The sequence below is a fragment of the Mustelus asterias genome, unplaced genomic scaffold (genome assembly GCF_964213995.1).
Source record: "Mustelus asterias unplaced genomic scaffold, sMusAst1.hap1.1 HAP1_SCAFFOLD_293, whole genome shotgun sequence".
Lineage (NCBI taxonomy): Eukaryota > Metazoa > Chordata > Chondrichthyes > Carcharhiniformes > Triakidae > Mustelus > Mustelus asterias.
Window position 1 is genome coordinate 74,874 of NW_027590258.1, and position 27,808 is coordinate 102,681.

A 27,808-nucleotide genomic window follows, 5' to 3' on the forward strand; every position below is an offset into this window, starting at 1 on the left:
TTTCCATTTCATTTCAGTTACTGGTTGTATCACATGTTACACAAGATCATTTTTTTCTTCAGAAGATCACAGAATCAGACTGCTAGACTTTGACAGGCGCTAATGGCCAAACAAATTTATTAAGCAGCGAAACAAACAGTATCAGTAGAACAATATATATTTTTATAGCAGTTGTTAAGCCTGGCAAGCACCTCATGTATCAGAAATAATAAAGTGTTTATAACTACTGTGCATAACTACGATATACAAAGTATTCTAACATATATAGTTCTTCTCCTTTCCTCACCAGACAGAAGGTATGGCTTCATGATCTCTCTTTGGCAGATTTGAAAAGAAAGCCTGATTAATTCCTCTGCAAATTTAAATAAATGCTTGTTACTTTTTTAATGGTTGCGAATCAAGCCCATATTCGAACAAACCCCTGAAGTAATGATGTTTAAATTGAATGGCTTGCATAGATATTTGCTTCGACAAATTAATTGCAGCAGTTGCATCAGGTTAAGTTTGAACATGATTTCTCTGAGTTAAGCTGACTTTTAGCCTTTTCTATCGCTTAGGCAGAATTACAGAATTTTGCCAAGCTAAATCTTAAGCCAAAACAAAGAACAAAGAACAACAAACTGTACAGCACAGGAACAGGCCCTTCGGCCCTCCAAGCCTGCGCCGATCATGATGCCTGCCTAAACTAAAACCGTATGCACTTATGGAGTCCGTATCCTACCATTCCCATCCTGTTCAGGTATTTTTCTAGATGCCCCATAAATGCCTCTATCATACCTGCCCCCACCACCTCCCCGGGGAACGCGTTCCAGACATTCTCCACCCTCTGTGTAAAAAACGTGCCTCGCACATCTCCTCTAAACTTTTCCCCACGTACCTTAAACCCATGTCCCCTAGAATTTGACTTTTCTACCCTAGGAAAGAGCATCTGACTATCCACTCTGTCCATGCCACTCATAATCTTGTAAACCTCTATCAAGTCACCCCTCAACCTCCGTCGTTCCAGTGACAACAAACCGAGTTTATCCAACCTCTCCTCATAGCTAATACCCTCCAGACCAGGCAACATCCTGGTAAACCTCTTCTGTACCCTCTCCAGAGGGTATAGAAGAGGTTTACACCTTTCAATCAGTTCTTTCTGCCAAAAGAGATATCTCCTCTGTGAATTTGCCAACATTATCTGTTTTCATTTTCTCTGTGGGTATTCTATTCTACACATTCATCAACCTCCGTGTGAAGTTGTTAATCTAAACATTCTGTTCACCTTCCTTGTTTTGAGCTTAAGCTTGTGCTCTGATCACAGAATTTTTAATTATGTCAGGCAACAACGCATTTGCATTCAATTTATTTGTATGTCTTGGTATCTTGAAACTTCAACAAGGCTCTCTCAATTCTTCTGTTCTTTGGTTGAAATTTTGCAGTTTCCTAAGTCTCAGTTTCATTATCACCTGTGTGCCTTCTCCCAAAAATGAAGCTGTTCCACTTGCTGTACAGTGACCAGAATGATATATACTGCTGCATATAGGTTGAACCAGTACTCCACAAAAGCTTGCTATTGTCTCCTTGGCTGAGGTTCTGTTTCAGTAGCTATGCATAATGCATCCAAAACTTGCAGAGGCTGAATATTTCTATATTTCAAGGATGAACAAAGTATGCCTAGGGAGGAAAAATAGTCAAATGTCTTTTGTATCGTAAGATTTAAATTGTGCAACAGCACTTTTTGAGTTATGATTTGACATCGCGGTATTGCAGTCCTTGGGATGTCAGCTCCAGAATGTAAAAAGCCAAAATAGTCAACAATACCATGCAAAGTTACCAGCATGAACATAATTATAAAAATTATTTTAAATAGGTCCTGCTTCAAAAATATGCAATGATAATATAAGCCTTTAGTATTTCTAAATTTGTAATTTTAAAAAAACGTTCTGGCAGCGCAGCTGAGGGATAACGTATAGAATGATTCAGCAATTCATGTTTTAATGAGGCCTTTTTAGTTTATAAATTTGTTGAGAATAAACTGTTGTCACTCATTGAAAGGCATTGAAAGCTCAACATTCTTACTCCTTATTGTCTCGCACAGGAGACTGAATTTTCACTGGAAGACACTCAGCTGTTAACTCACTGAGTACAAAACCGTTTTTATCCAACTTTCAAATTCCATAAGTGACTTTTAGCTGGATTGATTAAAGGAAATACTCTCAGCAGCTCAGGATGTGTAAGATGAACAAGAGCTGTTGTACAGCCTCAGTGCTACCTGGAAGTACCATTGTTTCTTTCTTAATAATAACTATCATTGTAGGGCGGAATCTTGTGAAGGTCACGGGGTCTCCACTGCCAGCTGGAGAGCTGGTGAGAGTCCCGCGTCACCTCTTTTTGAGAAGGCCTGCAACATCTAGTGCCAGTCATGCACTTAACAGGCCAGAGTAAGGCCTTCCCCAAGGATTAAGGACTCTGGGAGTGGAGGTTCCACCCATCTAAGATTGGCCAGCGCCCCGCCCCCCTGGGGAGACAGTGGTTGCTGCCGATACCACATCCACCCAAGGCCTTGGATCACAGAGGATTCCAGACAAACATTGATGGCAGGAAGCTGAGTGTCGGGGAGGGGGGAGTTGGGGGTATGGGTGGTGAAGGGGGGTCAGCAGCAAGGGCAGCAGAGTTGTCTCTCTCAGCGCCCCTCCTCCCCCTCCCTTCCTGATGCTGTGTTCCTCAATCAGGCACTGAGTGGCATTGAATGAGGGAACCCCACCACCCCAATCTTGAACCAGCAAGCTGACACATCAGGGTTTGCTATTGTGTTCCGTGCATGATGGATCCCCCACTGGTCACTGGGTTAATACAAATAGCAGGTTGAGCTCTTAAGTGGGCATTAGCCACCTGCTTAAGGGCCCCAACTGGTGGTGAGGCAGAAAGGCCGTCAACAGACCACCCCGCCACAGATTTAATCCAGATGGTGGAAAGATGGGGGGTCTACAACTGCCCCCACTGCCACCTAACACACCAAGGAGGAGGGAACAAGATTAAGCCCATTATTTTTTCTTTTGTTCCCTGTGTAGTTGAATTAGTTTCATACATTCTTGACATGGGCCTAAAGTTACCCTTGGTCAACTGTGTGGAAATGTTTTTGCACAATGCAGTAAGTAGTGATCACTGCTTATCTAAGGAAACCTGGTGATTAACATCAAATGCATCTTCAAGAGAAAACCCACACCTGGGATTCAAGCACTGGCTCTCCCATCTGATAATCCAACAAGCAGCATTGTAACTAAAAGGCTCTGTTGAAGTTTCTTGTTCATAATGAAAATGAAAATATACAGAGCTCTGGAGAGTGGTGGCTCGCATGTCTACTATCCATGTAGAAGAACAGTGGAACAAGCTGAGCATAATCCAAAGTGCAGGAAGTATGAGTTGGAGGATTTGCGGAAGTGTGGAATAAGGCCATTGAGGAATTTGTAAACAAGCAAGAGAATTTTGAAACAAGTGTATTAGAAGATGAGGGGCATGTGTAAGTTAACTAAAGCAGAGCAATGGCTGTGTGGGACATAACACATGATAGAATGTAGCTGCAGATATTTGAAAGGATTGGAGTATATGGTGGTGATCCATACACTGGTTAGGAGAAGGTTGGAGAAGTTTAGCCTGGAGGTGTCAAAGGCTTGAATTAGAGGTTAGGAGCAGTGGCTGCCTTAATATTGTAAAAGGTAAAGTCACCATTGTCCCAGATGACCATAGGCTTATATCCCCCTTGAAGAGGAGAGCTGACTGGTGGCAATTTAACCTGAGCATCACCACACCTCAGGCAAGGTTGAGAAGGTGGGCCTTCATGAATAACCTCAGCCAGCACAGGACTTGAACCCACGCTGTTGGTGTCACTCTGTATCATGAGCTGGCTGGCTGACCAAATGAGCTAAACCGATTCTCCATCTGAATGTTGTACAGACTGTATGGCTTGAAATTCAGCTTAACGCCATACCAAGTGAATGGCCAGTGCGAGCAATTAACTGTTACATTTCCCTGATTTCATGCTCAATAAATTTTGTTCATTCCCTCTGATGCTAAATGACCTGATTGACTTTCTTTTCTGCTTTGCTTCCTGTAGGAGAGGCTGTGCACTTGGCCCGGGATTTTGGGTACGTTTGTGAGACCGAATTCCCTGCAAAGGCAACGGCAGAGTTCCTGACCCGACAACATTCAGACCCAACTGAGCTCCATGCTCGAAAAAATATGCTACTTGCCACCAAGTGAGTACAGCACGAGAATTGTAGCACATACCTTTCTCCAGCCAAAAGTAAATTAACGTACATTTAACTTTGGCAGCTTTGGTTGTTCAAACAGGAGACTTTTGAACATTTGGAATTGTCAGAATACAGCAAGAACATTAAAAAAAGAGGAGGAATAAGCCATATCGTCCCTTGAGCTCCACCATTCACTAAACTCATGGCTGATCTCCCCGCTCAACTTCACTTTCCCCCTGTATCCCCATATTCAGTGATTTTCACCTTCAAGTCAAAATTCTATGAATGCCTAAAGCCAAAGTTCCAAGACTGAATTATGGAAATGGAATTCTTGATTTCCGTCTTTAAGACCAATGTCCAATAAATGTCTGAGGCCAACAGTCATTGAATCATAGAGGTTTACAGCTTGGAAACAGGCCCTTCAACCCAACTTGTCCATGCCACCCAGTTCTTACGACTAAGCTAGTCTCAATTGCCCACATTTGGCCCATATCCCTCCATACCCATCTTGTCCATGTAACCGTCTAAATGCTTTTTAAAAGACAAAATTGTACCTGCCTCTACTACTGCCTCTGGAAGCTTGTTCCAGACACTCACTACCCTCTGAGTGAAAAAATTGCCCCTCTGGATGCTTTTGTATCTCTCCTCTCTCACCTTAACCCTATGCCCTATAGTTTTAGACTCCCCTACCTTTGGGAAAAGATGTTGACTATCTAGCTGATCTGAGCCCCTCATTATTTTATAGACCTCTCTTAGATCACCCCTCCACCTACTACGCCCCAGGAAAAATTGTCCCAGTCTATCCAGCCTCTCCTTATAACTCAAACCATCAAATCTCATGGATGAATTACAGAAAAGGAAGGTATTCCAATACATATACTTATATTCGTGGCCCCCAGATTAACTGAGAAATAATAAGATTCTTGCCCCTATATAGAAATATAATTGGTAGACTTAAATGTAGTCAATCTCAAGGTCTCTGCTGGATACAGTTTATGTTGAAACGGTGATATTGAGTTTGAGTTTCATCCCAGGATTTGTGCAACACCACTAGAGTCAGAATTGTATCCAGGCTGTTTGGTTGGAATTGTAGCTCCCAGTCTGACAGGATCCTACTATTCCAATCAATACTCTTTACATTTAATAGCAATAAGCTTGCGCAGTCTGCAGATACTTCCACAATGGAATACGGTACTTTGAGCTGATTGAAGCACTTAGTTACCAGCTCCTTCAGCCTCTTATTCCAGTACATAATTAACTGGAGGATGCGGGGCAACTGCAATGCTGATAAAGGTCTCTCAGCTGTCAGACAAGGCAACTGTAAAAGACAAAAATATGGTTTTTGTTTAGCTGGACCACACTAATTTAAAATGATCTGGAAAATCAAATGTGCAAAACTTGACTTCCAAGAAGCAATGCATCCAAACTGAAATAAATAACATAGGACCATAAATTACCACTTTGAAGAGTTAGATTGTCTAGAATCATGGGGCGGGATTTTCCAGCTACGTTCACCCGAAAGCTGGAAAATCCCACCCGAGGTCAACGGACCTTTGCATAGTCCGTGTCCCGCCCGCTGCGATTTCCATGGCGGACAGGGTGGGAAAATTCCAACCTTGGAGTCATTCATGGCACAGAGGAATGCCATTTAGCTCATTGAATCTTTGCCAGCTCTCCATGGAGCATTCCAATCCATTCCAATCCACTGCGCCATCCTTGTAGATCTGAAGGTTTATTTCCTTCAAGTGCCCATCCAATTTCCTTTTGAAATCATTGAACTTCTCTGCTTCCGCCACCCTCAAGGGCAGCGAGTTCCAGGTGTGTAAAAACATTCTTTCTCACATCCTTTGAAAATTTAATTAAGAGAAGAATGTGTGGGAGTTTTCTCATTGTCTATATTAAATACCACTAAATAACATTGAGATTAAAATGTAGCAGCCTTAAATACGCTTCTGATTGTATGGCACAACAGTGGCTTCTGACATGTGCAGGCATGTTGTCAGCTTTTCACTGAGTCTTGCTTAAATTTGGCAGTCAGAATTTGCCATTGCTGCAAAAATACACTGCTCACCATTTATGTGGTGACTTCTTAGCTGTTTTTGAAAATGCAGTATGGTTGCTATTTCTTTCTCATTGCTACTATCAACATCTCACTCTCAAAAACCACATGTTTGTGCAAGCTCGTCAGATCACAAATTACAGTTAAAAAAAAGGGGACAATATAGCCCTTAAATGGACATTGCTTTTGGCTTCTTGAAACTAATTTTAAAGGTTCCCGGCTGCTCAAAAACCAGATAGCCATGGATTGTGACCTTCATGCTTATTTAAAGGTATGGTTCCCCGTGAATGCATTTGTGTTGCTGCATGGGATAGTAGCAGCTCCCCAAGCAGTGGAGTTGGCACTAATGCAATTTATTTGAGAGGAATTGGGAAGAGGGAAACCCAGCGGTGCCAGATAATAGGCAGAGATCACATGAATTGCAGAAATGAAGAGTGTTGGGTGAGAAGAGGGGGAGGGTGCAGGCTTGACTATGAAGCTTCTTTTTTTAATCCAGGTAACCTGGAGTGGGTGTACAGTGTGGAGAGAAGGAATGTCTACGTCTGGTAGGCAGACAATTGTCAGTGTCTCAAAAGAGGTTGATGTGAATGAATTCAACAGTGGAGCTTGTGGTTGCTTCCCTCAACTGCATCCAAAGAATACATTTGCACAAAGGGATGGAGCTAGATAGTCTTATCGCTGACAAAGGCCTCCATTACTAAGTGTATAGGAATAACAGCCATTTTCAACAAGTCTTAAAGCAATGTCTCTATTTTTGCTCAAAAGGCAGTAAGTAAATGCCTTTCTTGACAATCCCAGCCTGTCCCTTGAGACAGTTATCACCGGAACAGCAGCTTTCGAATCAGTAGCAACAGGTTTGTTTGGGACAAATTGCCCCTGAATTGCACTCAGCACAGTTGGAGGAAATCTGAGTGCAGAGGTCCCTGACATTCATCTGTATCAAATTAACATTGTTGTAACCTTTGCAGGCACAGTTAGAAGCAGTCATCAAATTAAATTCTTGTGCAGTCTATTCAGGGGTAGAATGGATTATTGCCCATTGCATCTTGCATTGTGCCTATATTTTGGATGCTATTTGGGAGCAAGCCAAATCACTCCCTCAGAAGTGATTTTTTTTGTGGGGAGGGAAGTGATTAATTGCACTATCAGCCTTGAGGTGGTGAAGATTGCGGTTAGACGTTTTTTACAGGATTAAAATTTAAAAAAGTAAAAGGTGGGAGATCTTCATAACAGTTGTTAGTTAAACCCCTCAATCTCAACTACAATGGCAATGATTGCGCTACAATTGACTTTGGTGTTGTTCTTAAGCACATTTAAAAAACAGATGTAGGCAGTAGGGAATCTTCATTTGTGCAGCATCTTTTCATGCAGTGTTCGCTGTTGATATAATTAAATAAATGGCCTGTGGGCCATACAAATACTTAGGGCCCGATTTTACCATTGCGTTGCGCCCATTTTCGGGCGTGAAAATGTGGTAAAGTCGGGTGTGAGGTCATTAATGCGATCCGCGCCCACGTCAATGCACATGCATTTAAATTGAATTAATGAACTGCCCGCCCAACTTTATCAGCATTTCCCCCTTTACCATCACGTTCATGCGTCCAGATTCGGCACGAAACAGACATGCTCGGCAAAGGTCTGTTTCGGGCATCCAGCTTCTGAAGAGGTAAGTTCAGAGCTTCCAACGGCTCTCTGACTCAGATCAGTGGTAGGGGGGTAGGGAGGTGGGTGAGATCATTCTCTGGTGAGGGGGGGGGGTGGGAGAAGGGAGGCCCAATCATTTTCTGGTGGGGGGGAGGCGGGTCAGATGTATCTCTGGTGGATAGGGGTGAGGGAGGAGGGAGGCCAGATCGTTGTCTGGTTGGTGGGGGGAGGGAGGGGGGGGGGGGGTAGGGAGGGGGGGGGAAGGGAGGGGAGGAGGGCAGAGTGTTGTCTGGTGAGGAGGTGGGGCAGGCCCGATCGTTGTCTGGTGGGGGGCAGGGAGGAGGAAGTGGGTCAGATGTATCTCTGGGGGGGGGGGGGGGGGGGGGGAGGCCAGATCGTGGTCTGGGGGTGGGGGGGAGGCCCGACCATTCTCTGGTTGGTGGGGGGGGCGGGGGGTGTGGAGGCCCGATCATTCTCTGGCTGGGGGGGCTATGAAGGCCCGATCATTCTCTGGTGGGGGGGGGGGAGGTATGGAGGCCCGATCATTCTCTGGTGGGGGGTGGGGGAGTTAATTCTATCCCATCACATTTCTAATTCTGATCACTCCTGTTATAAATGCTACTTTGATTATATTTCACTTGCCATGAATGTTGTTTCTTTTCCCCTACACCAGCAAGTTCAGGAGAAGTAGAAATGATCTTATTACCATTTCCCAAATTATCTTCCAAACTTGGAAATGCAGCTCTTAGAATTTACTGCAAGTTGGCTATTGCTAAACACAATTGCAAAGGTTATTGAATCAAGCAGCGGTTATTTGTACACGCATCTATCAGTTTCATTACACAACTTCAATAAAGGCCTGGATATGTACCTCAGTGGACTTTGAAAATACAGGCAGCAGAGAGAAGGGATTCCACAGCTATAATAGTGCGCATGCACTTAATTAATGAAACTGTCAAAGTACTCGGCTGTGAGTTTGTGAAATATACTGGGAGGGAGGACAGATGGATCTCTGGTGGGTGGGGGTGGCAGGGGGCAGGGGCGTCTGCTGCCACTCTTCGGGTGATCGGTGGAGGGGAGGGGGGTGGATGGTCGCGATTGGTCTGGGTAGCAGGGGGGTGGGTGGATAAGGGGGAAAGTTATGTTGTAAGGGTGGGGGTGATGTCTGTGGGGACCATCACTCCCGTGCCGCTTTATCCGCTTTTTGTGGCGCGGGAGCGATGCGACAGTGGCGCGATTTTCAAATTTTTTTTCTAACGGCGCATGTGCAGTTCAGAGCTCCAATCGTTTCAGGTGCGCTAAGCCCCACCCACAGCTCAATTCAGACCCACAATTTTGTTTTTCAGGCTAAGTGTGTATGGGGGCACCTGAGAACAGGTTTACAAGTCAGATCTGAATTGCGCCCAGATTCAGCACTTAGAATGAAAATGGTAAAATCGGGCCCTTAGAGTCATAGAATCATAGAAGTTTACAGCATGGAAACAGGCCCTTCGGCCCAACTTGTCCATGCCACCCTTTTTCTTACCACTAAGCTAGTCTCAATTGCCTGTGTTTGCCCCATATCCCTCTATACCCATCTTACCAATGTAACTCTCTAAATGCTTTTTAAAAGACAAAATTGTACTCGCTTCTACCACTATCTCTGGCAGCTCGTTCCAGACACTCACCAGCCTCTGTATGAAAGAAATTGCCCCTCTGGACCCTTTTGTATCTCTCCCCTCTCACCTTAAACCTATGCCCTCTAGTTTTAGATTCCCCTACCTTTGGGACAAGATATTGACTATCTCGCTGATCTATGCCCCTCATTATTTTATAGACCTCTACAAGATCACCTCTAAGCCTCCTATGCTCGAGGAAAAAAAGTCTCGGTCTATCCAGCCTCTCTTATAACTCAAACCATCAAATCCTGGTAGCATCCTTGTAAATCCTTTCTGCACTCTTTCTAGTTTAGTAATATCCTTTTTATAATAAGGTGACCAGAACAGTACACAGTATTCCAAGAACTAAAAGAGAAAATGCTGGAGGATCTCAGCAGGTCTGGCAGCATCTGTAGGAGAGAAAAGAACTGACATTTCGAGTCCAGATGACCCTTTGTCAAAGCTAGCCCGCTTTGACAAAGGGTCATCGGAACTCAAAACGTCTTTTCTCTCCTTACAGGTGCTGCCAGACCTGCTGAGATTTTCCTGCATTTTCTCTTTTAGTTTCAGATTCTGCATCCGCAGTAATTTGCTTTTATACAGTACTCCAAGTGTAGCCTTACTAATGTCTTGTACAACTTTAACAAGATGTCCCAACTTCAATCTTCTGACCAATGAAACCAAGCATGCCGAATACTTTCTTCACCACTCTGTCCACCTGTGACCCCACTTCCAAGGAGCTATGAACCTGTACCCCTAGACCTCTTTGTTCTATAACTCTTCCCAACGGCCTACCGTTAATTGAGTAAGTCCTGCCCTGGTTCGGTCTACCAAAATGCATCACCTTGCATTTGTCTAAATTAAATTCCATCTGCCATTCATCAACCTACTGGCCCAATTGATTAAGATCCCGTTGCAATTCGAGATAACCTTCTTCACTGACAATTATGTCATCAAACTTGGTGTCATCTGCAAACTTACTAACCATGCCTCCTAAATTCTCATCCAAATCATTAATACAAATGACAAATAACAGTGGACTCAGCCTGCCAGGGAATCGAAGTGGTCTGCTTAGAGATGTTACACAAATCAATTTTCTCCCTGGTTTCTATTGTTATGTTTTCAATAGAGACCAGTAAGATGTTTAATTTTTCATTTAAAATGCAAAAGTCAAGGTATTTCATGATATGAAGCTGTAAGATGCAGTTTGAAACAAGAGAATTTTACTACACCAAAATAAAACGGACATAAATACTAACAACTACACTCTATCTTAAATAATTATCTAGATTAAGACACTAAAAGTACAAGGAACACAGTTACTTATAAACTTCTTATATCAAGTTTCCTTCTACATTCATTTGTTTTATACCCCCAATAACTCAAGTCAGATAATTCTCATAAATTGAAAGATTAACCACTTTGTCTGAGGATTGTTTTGAAGATCAGTATCAATGTTGAAATTTCTTGGGACTTCTGCTTACTTCTGGCAAGATTATCCCTTCAAATCTCCTCAAACCTTTCCACAGTTGTAGACCCCCTTATCAACACAGGCATCACGAGCATCTTAAGTGTAGTCACCTCAGGTGAGAACTCTCCTGGTTCTCCTATTCTTTAACTCTGAGGTTTTGTATCTAAAACTCTGTGTCTTCTCAGTTTGGCTATCTCAAAAGTTCAACTCACTGCTAACCATCAGTTAACAAGAGCTGTTAGGAACAAGTATAACTTTCAGTTTAATTCATATTTACATGAATGTGGCACAGTGGTTAGCACTGCAGCCTCACAGTGCCAAGGACCCAGGTTCAATTCCCGGCTTGGTTACTGTCTAGTGTGGAGTTTTGCACATTCTCCTCGTATCTGTGTGGGTTTCCTCTGGGTGTTCTGGTTTCCTCCCACAGTCCAAAGATGTGTGGGTTAGGTGGATTGGCCATGCTAAATTGCCCCTTAGTGCCAGGGGGATTAGCTAGGGTAAATGCATGGGGTTTTGGGGATAGGGCCTGGGTGGGATTGTGCCCCGAATGGCCTCCTTTTGCATTGTAGGATTATATGATTCTATATTTGTGTGTTAGAAAGGGTAGATCATGGTTTCAGTGTCTTTTATATTTTTTTGTGAACTTGGTGCCTGGAAATCTGGAGGCCTCCTAGCAAAGAGGTCTGGTTTTCTGGATTGTTTGTATATGTGCACTTCTAATGAGATTTTACAATTCTTGACGTCAAGAGATGAGTTATAGAGAGCTTAGCAGGTAAGTGATTTTGGGAAAAAATAGAAAAAAATATGCTGTGCATAGTGACAGGTCCAGTGACACACGGAGACATAGGGAAAGAGAGAAAAGTAGTTCAGAGTGGGTACATCAGCAGCAAGGCTGCTGGGGCTAAGTTGAGGGAGCTCATGTTTGCTCTGTAGTATAGGTAATAGTGAGCTTAAAGTGCAATTTTGAGTGAGATAACAGCTGGGGAAAAGAACATCTAGTGAATGCTCAGAGATCCACCAGAAGAAACCCGTTTGCAACTGGGTCAGTTCAAGCCTTAGTGTTAACATAATGGTAAATCGTCACTGGGCATTGCTGGGATGAAAAGGAATGGTGTGAGTTTGAATCACTTTCTTGTGTTTGTTTTGAGATCTTTCCAACCTTTTTATTCTCGAACTAACAGTTAAAACCCTGCTTGAGACCAGAGCCACACCCACAATCTACTCACCCTTATGGTTAACTTCTGGTCCACCTTTTTCTATTCTGTTGTTTATCTCCCAGGCAACCTGGTCAGATGATCAATTACTGGAAGCAATATGTTTTCCCAGAACTCATCTCCTGGAGAAATTTAGTTCTCAAAGGGACCATCATTCCAACATAAAATACCAGTTTTTCCAAAATGGACATGTGATGATACATGTATATGAGTCAATAATATGTTCCTTCTGAAAAAAAGAAACTTTTCACAAAATGTGAAAGGGTTTTTCACAACCCTTAAAAAAATTACATATTTTAACATTATAATCACTTCAGCAACTATCTTATTACATACAATACACGCAATAAACCACATCCGCTCAAAACTCAGTCAAAACTCAATTGTCCAACAGTTTATGATCCCAGGTCCTTGAATCAAAGAGGATAGCATTTAAAAAGATTGAGAGATTAGGTCCAAAGTGTTTTCTATATAAACAAAATTTAGAAGTCTCCTCCATGTAATTAGGAGGTACTTAAATGAATAGTTAAACCCTGGATAAAGTGTCCACATTATGTTATTCCTTCCTGCAACATGACCAATGTTTCAAGTCAATGGTGGCAGCAACAGATCCAATGAAGCAAATGCAGATTCTTGGTTCAGAATTTCTCCCACAATGCTGGTAGATTATGGTCCTGATTAAGATGCTCTGTTGGAGAGTTGGTGCAGGCTCAATGGGCCGAATGGCCTCCTTCTGCACTGTAGGGATTATATAGCCACTTAAAATTTAGCTGCTTTGGGCAAAACTACTAATTCACTGTGCAGAAGATCTTTGAGTATACACCGTCATTCGTTCAATGAATGTAGCTGAGCCAGCACACACTTTGTTTACTTTATACTAAGTGTATGCTGGTATAGCGCACTCCAGGAGCTCTTGTTCAGTTAAGAGATGCTGAGGATACATCTGAGACAGGAAAGGTGGAAACTGTTCAGCTATTTCTCCTGCCTAGCGTATGTTGTCCAGGCCTTACTATTGCAGAGGAGTGCACTGAGGAAGCAGACTTCATAGATTTGCAGTGTTCTCAGTCAGGTTGTGATTGTTCCATGCTCTCTTACTAAGCTTGGATATAACTGCTGCAGCTTTTGCACTGCACATATCAATTTCAGCATCAAGTGGCAGATTGCTGGTGATTGTGGAGGCTAGATATGTGAAGCTATCAACGACCTCCAATGACACATTGTCAATTCTGATGATGGCATTGGAAAAGATGAGGAGGATGAGAGTCCAGAGAAGCCAGGAGCCAGAAAACCCTGCACTTTGCCAGCCCACTTGCTTCACCTGCAGCAAATATGGCAGACTGCCATGCCAGAGTGGGGCTCCTGAGCCACACCAAGCAATGTTTAATACAGGGCTAACCAACAAGGTGCAAAACATCATCTCATTAGACAGAAGTTGCCAAAGACTGTTTCTATTCAAGAGTTCAAGAGTGCAATCCAGTGAGAAATGCGTGTGTGTAAGAGAGATTGGGTTTGACTGTGGTGACATGTACAAAGAGCCAATGTCATTATCTAAGCTCGAGACCACACATTATCTAGCCTGTTGTGTGGTATTGGAGAACGGTCAGTACCCATGGAAATAAGTTGGTGCCTACAGAAATGAAGTGGAAAAAATACAAAGAAAATCAGGCCCATTAATATGTCACTCTTGACACAAAGATGTTTCTAAAGTTGAAAAGTGATGAAGGAGAATGCACTTGTTTGTTATTGTTCAGGCTATATCAGAGATAGTCTTAACACAGAGTAATCACCTATGGCTCTCATTGGAATTGAGATAGCGGGTGAAATACGTCACCCAGTGGTGTTGGAGCTCACTTTCTTTCCTTGCTGGAATCCCCTGCAGATTACTTCGGAATTTCCTGGGCAGTTTTTATTGTTGTCTTTTATCGAGTGAAAATGGTTGAATTTGTGCAAAAGACAGGATCAGCATCCTGTTAAAGAGAAGAGGTGTTTTATATGCCCACAGGCTGGGCTCTATCTCAGTAAGGTTTTGGCCTGTTGATATATCAGTGCAGTATCTGATGTCTGTGTGTCTGTGGGGGAATAACTGGCAAATTTCCCTGTCTGGTATTAATTAATAGGTCATGATGTAATGTTTTTCAAGCATTGCCGTCAGGGTGCATTTTGTTTGAACTGGAATTTGTACACCTGCCAACAACCTTGGACCCACAGGGCTTAACACTGTGATATCATTAAATTTTCTTGGAAGAATAACCTTCACAACATTTCATGCAATTGGTGTTGTATTGGATCCCTGTTACTGTCACCATCAATTTGCCAGCTCCGCTAGTAAGTGACACCAGGCAAGAAGTGACAGTATTAGGGTTTCATTTGAGTGTGATATTTTCCCCTGTGAAGCTTTCTAGTTGAACTGTTATTTAGCACGACCCACATCAACTGAGACTGTCATCCCAGGCAGCGGTGGGTATTACAGTCCTGCCAGGATTCCATTGCCTGTTTCGATGGAGCCAAGAACGTGTAGAAGTTCGAACTGGTGTCTGTACATGCAGTAATATTGCATTTAGAAAGACTGACTGAAAGTGAGAATCAGGAATTAATTCTCTGGTGACATTTCCAGACAAGTGAACAATGAAAAGAATAAAGATGTCAGAAAGATAACAATAAATAAGGCAGCGAGTGGTATCTAATATAATTTATGCATATGCATCTCATAATATATTACATTAGCACAAAATAAATGTAGTCAGTTGTTATAAATTCTATTTTTCTTGTATTATTTCCTTTGACTTTTCCTGTCCTGTGCATTTCCTTGCAAATGAAGACAATGTTCAAATCTGCCACCGACATGTGTTCAATGTTGCTTTAGTGCTGATAGCAGAGAAATTGTCTAATTTTCCTGTAAGGAAGGGCCAGAATTGTTATTAGCACTGCCCACATTGAGATGATTGCGGTCAGAAGCTTATATATGATAGGGGAGACCCACGATGGAAACACTCTTTCTACCTTTCTAGTTCACAGGATGGTCAGAACATTGTACACGCCATGGATATTGTAAAATATATATCACAATGTATAAATTAAATTGTATAGTATATCAAAACAAATCATGTGTGGTATAATCATCACAGAGTGAGTTATATGTCAAATTGTACCCATCTATCAAATTATAAAACCAGTGTCTCTGCATTCTCCCTGTCTTGACACACTTCAGAACATTCTACTTTCATAGTTTGATGATTCAGTCAAGCAACAAGGGACAAATCCAAACTGAGGAATCTAGAAACTGTACGAATCAAATGTAAGAGAAGTGGCTGGAAATTTACCACTGAGAAACCACAAACATTTAAGAAAACAGTCAGGCTTAAATGGTCAGTCAGAAGATGCTACCAGCTGAGTCCGAAAAAAGAATCAGATCTCTCGGAATACTGAGTGCACATTCCGCGGTCCACCATTTGTCTCCACCTGACTGTGGGCTCAAAATGCAAATTCTGCTATTATAGAAACAGTGTAAAAATTACACATTCCCCAATAATATTATTACATTGTCTTTGATGTACCGGATTTAATATTTTTACTTAGGCACGTCAGCCTCTCTCAAAAGCCTGCTTGTGCGATTGGTATTTTTCCCAGAGCTCTCCCTCTGTCAGCTGAAGAGAGTTAATCAGCTACACCTGTGTCTGTGAGTCCCATGATGCTACAATCTGAGCACGCAGTGTGAAGAATTTCCCAACATTAAGATGATTTTCTCAGTGCAAGTGGAAGTATGCTTTTCCTCATACTGTACTGGGATTTCTGAGTTTCTCCAGTTTTTTTTCTGAATGATGGAGATGAAAGCCGGAGAAGGCATTTGAAAAGCTTTTAATGTACTTCAATTCAGGAGTAGTGTGAAAAGTAGTGAATACACCACCTGTGCCTTACTCGGTTCCCAGTGAGCAATCCTAAACCAATGCTGTTCACACTCAATGTATTTATTTTCATCAATACCAAAGTCAAGTTGTATCTTTACTTGTGCTATAACCCGCTTGTTTTTCCAAATGATTTCAAGACAAGCCAGAAGATGATTTTAATACGAGCTACACATGAATGGGCAGCACAGTGGCACAGTGGTTAGCACTGCTGCCTCACAGCACTAGGGTCCCAGGTTCAATTCCGGCCTCCGATCACTGTCTCTGTGTGGAGTTTGCACGTTCTTCCCATGTCTGCGTGGGTTTCCTCTGGGTGTTCTGGTTTCCTTGCATAGTCCAAAGATGTGTGGGTTAGGTTGACTGGCCATGCTAAATTGGCCCTAGTGTCAGGGGGATTAGTGGGGTAAATGTGTGCGGTTATGGGAATAGGGCAGTGCCGGATTTAGACTTGGTGAGGCCCTAAGCTATATAAAGCTTGGAGGCCCCTTGTTAAAAAGTTACACCAAAAGGTCTCACAAAGGTGCGTACCAAAACAGGACCTTGGGTCGCCACATTTGCATCACTTCCACATTTGCAACGCTCACATTTGCATCACTTCCAGTGTAGGGAACCTTTCCCAGTATTTAGATTCTAGAATTATCACTTTGCTCTCGGAGTTACCTGAACAGTGGTCTTAAAGAGACAGGCTGGATTAAGGATGATTTTCCTCAGCTGAGATTCCAGACTCTGTTGTCTCAGTAGCAGAGGCACTAGACTGTGGTTGTTTTGGACTTTGCTGATCACCTTGGGTTTGTGGATCCTTATCTGTTTCTGGAGTAAAGTAACTGTCAACTTTTGGTCTTTTTTTGAGTTGCTCTTCAAGCTGGTGCTTTCTTTTTCTTTTCTGGTATCCGCTCTTAAATGTTCTCTTCGTTGTAAACCTTCTGAAATTTTGTGAGGCCCCTGCGGATTGTGAGGCCCTAAGCTGTAGCTTGTTTAGCTTATGCCTAAATCCGGCACTGGAATAGGGTCTGGGTGGGATTGTGGTTGATTCGGTCGATGGGCCGAATGGCCTCCTTCTGTACTGTAGGGATTTTATGATTCTATCAAAGTTATATTCAATACCTTGTTTTTACTTCAAAGAGTTTAGCTCTGAAAGAACGAGAAAGATGATGATAAGAACCAGTGCTTCATTTTGTTTACATGTAGAATTCCAAAACAATTGCTGCTATGAGGCTTTGTATTCCAATATGAAATGCTTCCTAACCAAGCAACAAATATTTTCAGGCATTGTATTATGCTGTATTCCCTGACCAGGTAGTAATTAAACCGTGATTGATCTGAGGCTTTGTTTACTTAACAATTAGACTTTGTATTCTTAAAGTCTATTTTATTAATGGAATAGCAGGTTATACATTACTTGTTCTAGCATTCTGTCTTTATGAAACAATGTATCAAATACAATTGATGAGAGATCTATTAGGTATATAAAAGTCTAGTACATTTCTATCATTCTTTAAACTGTCCGAATTATTAAAATAAAATGATCTATTTCCTGCTGATCTCATGTAGCACGGTGGTTAGCACTGCTGCTTCACAGTACCAGGGACCCGGGTTCGATTCCCAGCTTGGGTCACTGTCTGTGTGGGGTTTGCACGTTCTCCCTGTGTCTGCGTGGGTTTCCTCCGAGTGCTCCGGTTTCCTGCCATATTCTGAAAGTCATGCTGGTTAGATGCATTGACCCGAACAGGTGCCAAACTGTGGCGACTAGGGGAATTTCACAGTAACTTCATTGCAATGTTAATGTAAACTTTACTTGTGACTAATAAATAAGCTTTAACTTTAAGATTCAAGCTTTAACTTTAACTTTGATCTCGACTCTCTTCTATAGCAGGAGTCAGGAAATTCTAAGTAACAGCCAATCTAGAGAACCTTTCCCAGCATTTAGATTCTAGAATTATCACTTTGCTCTCGGAGTTACCTGAACAGTGGTCTTAAAGAGACAGGCTGGATTAAGGATGATTCATTTCGTCAGAATATTTCACTAAGATTGCCCATAAATAACCATATGAGATCAATGTGCAAATTATACATTGTATTGTCAATCCTGACAATATATCACAGTATGTATAACAGTGTCTATGTGTTGCCTGCAAGTTGCTGCTGTACAGTGGGTAGTACTGTGAAGTTGGAATGAACTGTGCAGCGGACACATATCAGCATATGCCTTCAGGTCTTGAATTCTTCTCCATATTCATCACTTTCTCATCTACACTGCATCACCTTTACTGAGCCCTCCGCAGAATTTTGAACGCGAAATAATTATAAACTTCATCTTATAAATGATAACAAATGTCTGGTAGTAAATTTAACACGGTAGTTCAATCTTGTGGTTCTGCTGAGGTTCGTAAGCCACTTTGGTCTCGTGGTTTATGGTGACATCAGGCGCCTTAATTGAATTACTGCTTGGCAACTTACTGCCAGACATTTGTATCCCTTTTAATATATGACCGATAATTATTTCACATTTTGTTTCCATATCTTATGGGCATTGTGAACGGAGTCAGTCTTTTTTGAAAAACAGGTTGCACACACGGTCTGTGTACTTGACATTCAACAGCATTCTCCAAATCCAGCCTTAGCTTACCTCAATTTTTTCTGGCGTTTTCTTTTCACTGCTTTTAATGGTTTTTCTCTCCCCACAATTTTTCGTCATTTTACCTTGACACACACATGCTACCTCCAGGTTGAGAGGTTTCCAGGCCTATGATCTAGCTCAACTGGCTGCAGGGAGGTACACAAGAGCCTACTTCCAATCCCATCCCTTGGCAAGGAAATGCTCCAGCTCTTTGCTTGGTGCATGATCTGGACTCATGTCTGGCTTTCGGTATTCCACAAGTGGGGGGCGGAAAGTGGCCCTATAGATGGTGGTGTGCTTGTCCAATTGGACTGAGGTCAACATAAATGCTGTCAGTTTGTTACAGAGGGTTGCATGTCGAATTGCAAGCATCCTCCTTGAAATGAAAACCTTTCTGATAGTAAACAGGAACAGACCTGTCTACAGAGCCATCTATTGTTCTGTGTTACCTCCAGCAAACTGAATGGAAAGATTGACTACTGGAGCTGTTGTACCTGATTTTTATTTTATTCATTTGTGGGGCATGGGCATTGCTGGATGGGCCAGCATTTATTGCCCATCCCTAGTTGCCTTTGAGAAGGTGGTGGTGAGCTGCCTTCTTGAATCGCTGCAGTCCATGTGCTGCGGGTTGACCAACAATGCCGTTAGAGAGGGAATTCCAGGATTTTGACCCAACGATTGCGAATTCTGCAATTTCCAGTACAGCAAGTGGGGACAAATCTGCAAACTTGCTTTTCTACAAGAGTACATTTTTGATGTTAATTATGATGCTTTCTGGAGTGTGCCATTGCTATAAATACAGCTGGAACTTTAATCAGAATCAATAATAAAATGGAAACAAATAAAACTGATAAAATGTTTCAGTTTTGCCATAAAAAATTAAAAGATGACATTGTTTCCGTGTAAAAGGTTCTGGAGAAGTGTGATCCACCTTAATACAATTCTCCATTTTTGTTGAATTTTTTATATTTTTAAGAGTGCCAATAACATCGCTGTGGCTGTCATTAGGGAGTTACCAGGGTTGGTTTACATAATTCTGCTACGTGTAAGCTGATGTGTTTTTCACAAATGTGAGGCCACCTTGGCTGAGCTTGGCTATTCTTCTGAGTTCAGTTCACTTTAATGCTCTGAGCTCATGAGAAATTGGGACCATAGGGAAGTGCAGTTATTCCCTGCATCAGCTCTTAAAGGCAGTGTAAATTTCCAGTGGTTTGATTTTGATCTGATGACATTTGTGAGGATGCCAATCCTTCAGTGCAGCCCTGCTGCAGCATAGACATGATGTGGAGATGCCGGCGCTGGACTGGGGCAAACACAGTAAGAGGTTTAACAACACCAGGTTAAAGTCCAACAGGTTTATTTGGTAGCAAAAGCCACACAAGCTTTCGGAGCTCCAAGCCCCTTCTCACCTGAAGAAGGGGCTTGGAGCTCCGAAAGCTTGTGTGGCTTTTGCTACCAAATAAACCTGTTGGACTTTAACCTGGTGTTGTTAAACTTCTTGCAGCATAGACATACAGAGAAGGTCAGGGCTTTTGCTGCCTCTTCTACATCATGGATATGTGGTCTATGGGAGGACCAGGTGTCCGCTCAGTGAAATTCCTGAAAAGGACACAGGGAGCATTATGAAATCACTTCTTTAACATTTACAAACAATTTCAGTCAGAAATCACTCAGGATTCGTCAGGAAGTGGCCAGGAGACCTGACCTAGTGGGTCGAGTTCCTAACACTTTGGGAACTGGTGTATGTGGAGAAAATCTGTCCCATTGAGACCTTCACTGGGAGGAGAAAAAATCCACTCTTGGAACTAAATTGTTTTTTAATAGACTCTGGATTTAGTTAATGCCAAGAACTCAGTTCCTTCAGATCGTCAGGGTAATATCACTAGACATTTCTGCTTTAGTGTAATCTGTCATCACTATTTAATCTAACTTCAAAAAAAAGGACACTAAAGTCATTCAGAATTATTTATAACAATTTTAAAGGTGAAACTCTTTCGATAAAAGCCAGAGAGGGAAAAATGGCTGTCCTAAGAGGCCTTACGATATTTCATGCGGCAGTAATCCAAAATAGTAAACACAGTGGTTAGCATTGCTGCCTCACAGCGTCAGGGACCTGGGTTAAATTCCGGCCTCAGATCACTGTCACTTAGTGTGGAGTTTGCACTTTCTCCCTGTTTCTGCATGGATTTCCTCCGGGTGCTCCGATTTACTCCCACAGTCCAAAGATGTGCGGGTTAGGTTGATTGGCCATGCTAAGTTGACCCTAGTGTCAGGGGGATTAGCAGGGTAAATGCGTAGGGTTACGGGAAAAGGGTCTGGGTGGGATTGTGGTCGGTACAGACTCGATGGGTCGAATAGCCTCCTTCTGCATTGAAGGGATTCTATGATTCTATGAATATGATCATATCAAATTGTTTTCACTGCTATTCGGATAATCTGTTAATCTGTTCAAAATAAATACATTAATTCCTGATTTAAAATAGCAAAGTAATTTATTTAAAAAAGCTTGGAAACTCTTCTTGCTATTGCACAATGTGATTTCAATCCATATATTCCTTTAATGCTAATATTTATTGTTCCCTTTCCCTTTCTCTTTTAGGCAGATCTGTAAAGAGTTCACAGATTTGTTGGCTCAGGATCGCTCTCCCTTGGGAAACAGCCGACCCTCAGCGATCCTTGAAGACGGAGTCCAGAGCTGCCTGACTCACTTCAGCCTGATTACACATGGCTTCGGGAGTCCTGCCATCATTGCTGCGTTAACCGCCTTCCAGAATTACCTGGTGGAGGCTCTAAAGGGGCTGGATAAGATGTTCCTGAGCTCATCCAACAGCCATCCCTCGGGGGAATCTGGGACTAAAAGCACAGACAAAGAGGCCAAACATCGGAAATAACTGGGGACAGATGGCATGGACCAAACTGTTCTAATTATTAAAGAGATTAAACAGTCATTCAACGTGCAATTAAAAAAAAAGGACAAAAAAAATCATCAGGAGGATTGTGTGGAGGTGGCTGCGCAGTGACAACTTTCTAATTGAGACGAGGAAGAAGCAGGAGAAAAGAGTTAGCCTGGTATTGTCGGGACCAAATCAGGCCTGGGCCTGGGCTTATCTCAGTCAATGATATGCACATTGAATTACCTTGGGACAATTGATCCAGAATTTTGGAACATTAATATGGCAAGACATTAATAAAGCACAAGCTTGGAGCATCAGCCTCAGCAGAGCAAGCAAATAGTGTTCCATATGTATATATTTATTTATGTGTAATTAAATGGGAACTTTAAATAGCCCCGTGCAAGCTATTTATCTGCTGACCTGGTTTTCTGCTGTGAGTGATAGGAGATGAAGACTTGGTTTTAGATTTTTTTTTAACTTGAGGGTTCAGGCACAGGATAAGGACAGACTGGCAGTATCTGTGTATAGGTTATTGTATTTTCTTGTGGAAGTGATGCACAGAGGAATATTTGTGAATGTGTTCCTGAACCATATTTTGAAAAGGTGGCGTATGAGGTACGAGGTTATAAATCTCTTAATTTGTTTGTCTAGCGTGTTTCATAAATTGTTGAATAAATTGTGCTGCTATACAGAACATTTCTATTATATATTTCTTTCATGTAATGAAAACACGGTTGTCAGGACTTTGCAAAGAGAAAGGTTTAAGCTGCACCAATGTTTGAGTTTTAAACCCATGGGGCAGCTTGCCTTCTTAATAAAATAATTTAAACAGTGCTAAATTTTAAATGTTCACTTTGGTTGAATTTTTCTTTTAAAGAAAGGAAAATATAGGACCTGATGAAACTTAAACCATCCAATTTTTAATTTTAACCTAGCAATAGCAACAATGACTTGAATAAACGTGGTTCTGTTTGACACCCTAACTAGGAAATCTTCTTTACTGTTGGTGTAGTCAATATGGTATAACCAGCATAATTATCCATCCCGTACCTGATGTTCCACTGTTTAAAGAACAATGGTGATTACAGCAAATAGGGAAGGTTACCATCATCAGATCAACAGTAGAAACATTGGGCTACATATCAGACACAACAGAGGAATCCCCTTGACAGAAGTGCTCTTGTGTGCTTTTCCTAGTGATCTGCTCTGCAGTTTTGGGCAGAAGATACCCCTGCGCCCTCATTCCATTCCTGTGATGGTAGAAAGGAATACCCACTTGTAACACACCAAAATACTGCTAGTTAATTCTGCAAATATTCAAATCAGATAATTATGGCAAAATATGGAATACCTCCATGGACAGTAAAACCTCCCTGGTATCCCTCTAGGAAAATGCAGCCCTTTGTGCTGTGTAAGAGAGTGCATTCAAACATTCTACTAGTGTCTGTATATCTCGAGGAGCAATTAATCAAGTGCCCCATTAAGTTACAAACATGTTCCACATTATAAAATCAAAACTCTGCCTTCGAGAATATATGGTAAAAATGAAGCACAGTTACAGTCCAGCAAAGCAAAAATACATTCACAGTAAGAATGAATATTGGTTCCAGTTTGCAGCTTTCGAATCAAGACTGTAGAATTAACCCTGCACAGTCTCATCTGTATTAACATTGAGACTCTTCTGATATTTAAGAACAAATAATATTGAAAGACTCCAGCTCAGGTATCTGAACCATTTTCTATCAGCAGGATAATAAGTTAGGCCTAGGAATTGGTGGCGTGGTGAATCAGTGGAAGTCTGTGCTAAGCTTTAACAAAATAATTATGAATCATTTTTCCTGTCCCAATCCAAACGAGAAGCCAATTAAAACCACTTTAGCCAGAAGGAAGTATTTGCAGTTTAAAGAGTCCTGATTAGTTTTCCTCCGTGATTACTAATGTTGCAAACTGTTTTGCTGATTTTGTGCGAGAGCGAGTAATTCCGCCGTTAATCTGCTCAGCACATTGTGGAGCTGGCTGAACCAAGTTAAACTGTGAACTGTACAAGACAAAATGAAGAACGATTTAGTGGGACTGCCAGCTTCCTGCTAATATTGGAAAGATTAAAGATGATCTTTCGTAGAATTTAGAATCCCCCGCATTCAATTTGGATGACTTAACATTTGAGTTTCATTGTACATTTTGCATTGATATGAAGTGAGAACCTCTTTGCAGTAACACAATGTGTGAAAAGTAACTGAGTGACAGAACATTTCTGCTCTGGCAGGCATTATTTTTTACAAACTGGATATCAAGCAATTTAATGTGCCTCTGTGACTGAACAATAGAGGAATGAGTCTCATGAGGTGGATGCCAGTAAAGTTAATAGTCATCTCGAAGTTGCAAATACGTATTGTTCTTGGTATGTTTTATCAGATGATTTTGAAATTGTAAGTAATTAGTTGTGAGCTACAGCGCATTTAAGGACATGGCTTCTTCTGCCTTTCTGTAGATAAAGGCTCGAAATAGAGCCATGGGAATAAATGGCATTATTGCCTTTGCCAAATTGGCAGCGATGGTAATGAATCATTTATGCACTGGTATCTCATGGCATTGTTTCAGTGTCTAATAGAAGGGAAGCCTATAATTTTCAAAAAAAGGAGACAAAAGGGAATTTTCCAGAGCTGGTTCAGGGTGTTTAGTGTGAATAGTTAAACAACTGATGCCCTCATCTAAATGCAGGAAAATGCTTACTGCTAAGGGAAAGATATGGTGGGAAGTGGCTTAATATGAGCTGGAAGTAAGGAAGGAAACAAGTGTGGTCACTGTTGTAATGTAGAGAAATGCAGCAATCAATTTGCACACACCAAAGTCACACAAACAGCAATGAAATAAAACTACAACTAATTCCATTGCGCCCACAGCTGCCATTGGAACACATGATTGGAGTACTACTTCCACAGGGACAAAAGTGCTCTCATCTGTAAGGTTAAAACCTCTATTTTTGCAACAATCAATCATGTCTTAGGGTTTATGGCACACTCATATCTTGGAAAGGCAAAAGGGGTATCTTCAGATAGTGATTCTGTTGTACCCCTCCTCCCCTTCTCCTATTAGACTATTCTGACTCCATGGCAAGCATCAACACCAGTAGGAAAATGATTCGACTTGAAGATTATGATTTGAAGAGTACGTGAAGCTGACTGAGGATAACCGGACTGAAGAATTAATGTTCAACAGAAAGTGTTGCCCACTGTGGTGGAAGGCAGTGAAACAGTATGGTGGCTATACTCCAGAAATAAGCTGCAATATTTGCTTCGAGATCCACTAGTGACAGAAACTCTTATTGCAGCACTGACCTCTGGTGATGTGACGATTCTCAATTATGTTAGGTATGTTTCAAAATTATAAATAACTTTTAATATTAAATTCTTATTAATTCAGATCTGTAGGGCTGGGCAGTAGTCTAACTTTTAAAATAATGACAGTGAATAATCATGTGAAAATAAAGAGGTAATTTGTGCAAATTATGGATCTCACAACTTGACAAGAATAAAACTTGCATTAGTGATAATGTCTTTCATACCCACAGGACATTACAATGTGCCACGCAGTAAATTAATTGTTTCTGAAATGTAGCCTTCTGTAGGCAAATGAAGCTGCCAAGGTTCGTGCAGAATGATTTTACAAGCAGTAAATGACTAGTTGATCTTTTTATTTTGTTTCTTCATGGCACGTGGGCATTTCTTGTAGAATCAATATTTATTACCCATCTCTCGCTATCCTTGGTGGTGCGTCACTTCCTTAAATCGCTACAGTCCGTGTGTCACGGGTGTGCCCACAGTGCTGTAAGGTAGGGAGTTCCAGGGTTCTGACCCAAGTGACAATGAGGAAATGACGATACACGTGCAAGTCAGGATGGTGTGTGACTCAGAGGAAAACTTGTGGATTTCCCATGCACCTGCTGCCCTTGTTCTTCGTGCTGGAGGCCATGAGTTGCAAGTTGCTGCCAAAGATGCAGGGTAAGTTGTGATGGAGGCTTAAGGGTGAATATTAGTCAGACGTTCATAGAATCATAGAATCATACAGTACAGAAGCAGGCCATTTGGCCCATCGAGCCTGCACATTGGGAGAATTCCCTGCATTCCTTTGAATAACGCCATTGAACTTTCTACATTCACCTGAACAGGGAGACAAAATCCCAATTAACATCTGAAAGACAGTACCTCCAACATTGAAGAATTTAGAAATTCTGAAATAAATATAATTAAAGGACAATTAATAACCTTCAAACTCACAAACTACAACCGTAAATGCTTTTTTCCATTAGAATATTTGGCAGCGAATTTAATCAGTTCCTGATTTGTCAGCAAGTAAAGAAATATGTGCTTGGAGCTGCAAAAGTAATGAAAACAGTCAGATTGGAATCTGAAACAAAGTCTGTGCAATGGGATGAGCTGGGAGTGGGGTAGGGAAGGAAGTAACTCACAGTCTCCTTTGTACTCTTAAGTGCACATATTCAGCAATTTATTCATAGTATGTGACCCTGAAGAAAAACATTATAAAAAACACATGGTGCAACTGAGTGTATAAGTTCATGTTGGGCTCAAAAGAAAAGCGCGAGGACTGTAACTCTAAAAGCAAGGAGATGCTGAAAGACGTGCTGGTTAGGTGCATTGACCATGCTGAATTCTCCTTCAGTGTACCCCAACAGGTGCTGGAATGTGGCAACTAGGGGATTTTCACAGTAACTTCATTGCAGTGTTAATGTAAGCCTACTTGTGATTAATAAATAAACTTTAAAACTTTAAATGTACAGCAGGGTGATCAGCATTGGAAATAGAAAAAGAGTTTATGATTTTGGTGAGATTCTTAATCAGAGCCATGAACTAAATACTTTCTTGTCAATTTCAACTACTTAGCCTGGAAATTATGCATTGACATGTTGTGGTACAATGGCGCTTTGTTATGGATTTATTTTTACTGTTATGTAAAGGAATCTATACCCCATCTATTTTAAACATCTTGATCATTATAATGGACAATAGGAATTTGGTGCATTAAGCTCAGGATTTTAGTTAATGCTGTTTGGGGGCTGTTTTGTCCAAGGCCCAAGCATGGCAGCGAATGGGTTAAGGTTGAACTGCAGCATTTAAAAAAAAGATGAAAAAGAACAATAGCCAACATATGGAATGCTTCGAGGAGGTCGATTCATTTTCTGAAGAGTTCGGAGCCGCAGCTGTAGGTGACACAGAGAGAACTCTGCCTCTTCGGGTTAATTCACAGAGACAGACCTGGAGTCTCAGGAAGAACACATACTTAACAATCAATGATGTCAGTGAGGGAGAGCATTGAGGGTAGTCTTAAAAGTGTTACCTTAACATGAATCCAGCAACAGAGTGGAGTCATCACACGGGGGCATCCCTGGAAACACCCTGATGTCAAATACCACGTTTGCCACGAATCCACCGCACAGAAGTCTATTGTCAATTCTAATGACAATTCGTAATTCCAATGTGCATTTTACACCGTGAACTGAGGATAAGAAAATGAACCGTGAAGTCTATCCTTATCGGAAAGAAACATCTTAAATCGTGGAAAGATTCAGTTTCAATTTCAAAGAAAGTGAAGGGGACAAATCAATGGAATGATATTCGGCCACAGAGGAAATCTCACAAACATCCTACACAGTAAATGTATTCTTTCTTCCTCGGAGGTCAGCTCAATTTACCTGCCATGAAGTCTTCAAGTCCTCTAAAACAATCTCTTTGTCTAAAAATGCCAGCAGGACTGTGTAATAGTTTCCTCCTCCCTCCAATCATTTTGGTTTCCTTTTTATTATTGAGCCAGCAATCGAAATAATATGATTCCCCTTCGATGTTTTGGAACACGTGCCCCCACCCCCAGCACTGTGATGTTACAAATTGTTCTGCTGTATAAGATTTTTATGATGTGGAGATGCCGGTTTAATAAACCTGTTGGACTTTAACCTGGTGTCGTAAGACTTCTTACTAAGATTTTTATACCAGGTAAGAAGAGAACGACGTTTCCATTTTATTTATTTTTTAGTTTGAGAGCGTTCCTTTTCCGAATCTCCCCAACAAGTTAGCTGCCCACTACTACACAGTTCTTGGTTGCCCGAACTGCAAACTGAAAGCA

General features: G+C 41.6%; 1 protein-coding gene across 1 annotated transcript in view; it reads left to right on the plus strand.

Moving 5' to 3' along the window:
• LOC144486173 (transcription factor AP-2-beta-like) overlaps positions 1-22,520 on the plus strand; it is a 79,737-nt gene extending 57,217 nt beyond the window's left edge. The window contains exons 6-7 of the mRNA XM_078204264.1: positions 4,097-4,238; positions 21,376-22,520. Of these exons, the coding sequence (XP_078060390.1) occupies positions 4,097-4,238; positions 21,376-21,667 (434 nt within the window). The 3' untranslated portion in view covers positions 21,668-22,520. The remainder of the gene's footprint in view (positions 1-4,096; positions 4,239-21,375) is intronic.
• Positions 22,521-27,808: the final 5,288 nt, after the last annotated feature.